We start from the raw sequence: 841 nt of genomic DNA on the forward strand, positions 1-841 counted from the left end.
ACATCATCATTGAACATGTAGATTCTACATCTATCAATACCCTGTTCTTCCATTAGAAATAACAAGCGATAAATTATTATCAGAAGATAAGAGGTGACATCAAAATCAACTTTTGTACTTATCAAATCTAAGTGCATTTCAATTAATTAAAATCGAATCAATGTAAATTACAATTGATTTTTTTTACTAGATACTAATTCAAATAATAAATTTTTAAGTGTTACAGGTAATTTATTGATTTCAAGTATCAAAAAAAAATTGTGATTGGGTTTTAAACCGCTCTCCCACGGTATATAAATACTTGCCATATTGGATCAGGTAATTAATATTTCCTTGACGATTTCAGGATAGACATCAGGATGAAAGTAGCAATTTTTCTAACCTTCTTCTTAATTGGCGTGGCTTACTCCGTCCCCACATGGCAGGAAGAACACGGTAAGAATTATTTCTACTGTTTCTTGTATAGCTGTGATGATGTTTTGACCAAATATTTTCTTCCTAATCAGACCTGCACGACGAAGAAATCTGGGAACCCGCCGACCCCCAGCCTCTCGTCGAACATCATGCCAGATTTAAAAGAGCGACCTGCGATTTGTTCAGCTTCCACTCCAAATGGTTGACACCTAACCACGCAGCATGTGCAGCTCACTGCATAGTTTTGGGAAACAGAGGAGGGTATTGTAAAGGCACAATCTGCCATTGCCGCAAATAATTAATAATTTTAAATATCCATTACGTTTTCCTAATAAACCTTTCATAAATTTGACGAACTTTAATTTTTTTCTTTTTTTAAAAACCTATAATTCTCTCTCTCTCTCTCTCTCTCTCTCTCTCTCTCTCT

The 841-nt window shown here is 34.7% G+C and overlaps 1 protein-coding gene across 1 annotated transcript; it reads left to right on the plus strand.

Moving 5' to 3' along the window:
• The first annotated feature begins 311 nt into the window (after positions 1–311).
• On the plus strand, positions 312–776 carry LOC106661793 (defensin-like). The gene is made up of 2 exons (XM_024229950.1): positions 312–435; positions 507–776. Exons 1-2 carry the CDS (start codon positions 360–362, stop codon positions 710–712), a joined length of 282 nt encoding a protein of 93 aa, XP_024085718.1. The 5' UTR covers positions 312–359; the 3' UTR covers positions 713–776.
• The last annotated feature ends 65 nt before the right edge of the window (positions 777–841 follow it).

Source organism: Cimex lectularius, unplaced genomic scaffold (assembly GCF_000648675.2).
Source record: "Cimex lectularius strain Harlan isolate CLEC.00 unplaced genomic scaffold, Clec_2.1 scaffold569, whole genome shotgun sequence".
NCBI classification, from domain to species: domain Eukaryota; kingdom Metazoa; phylum Arthropoda; class Insecta; order Hemiptera; family Cimicidae; genus Cimex; species Cimex lectularius.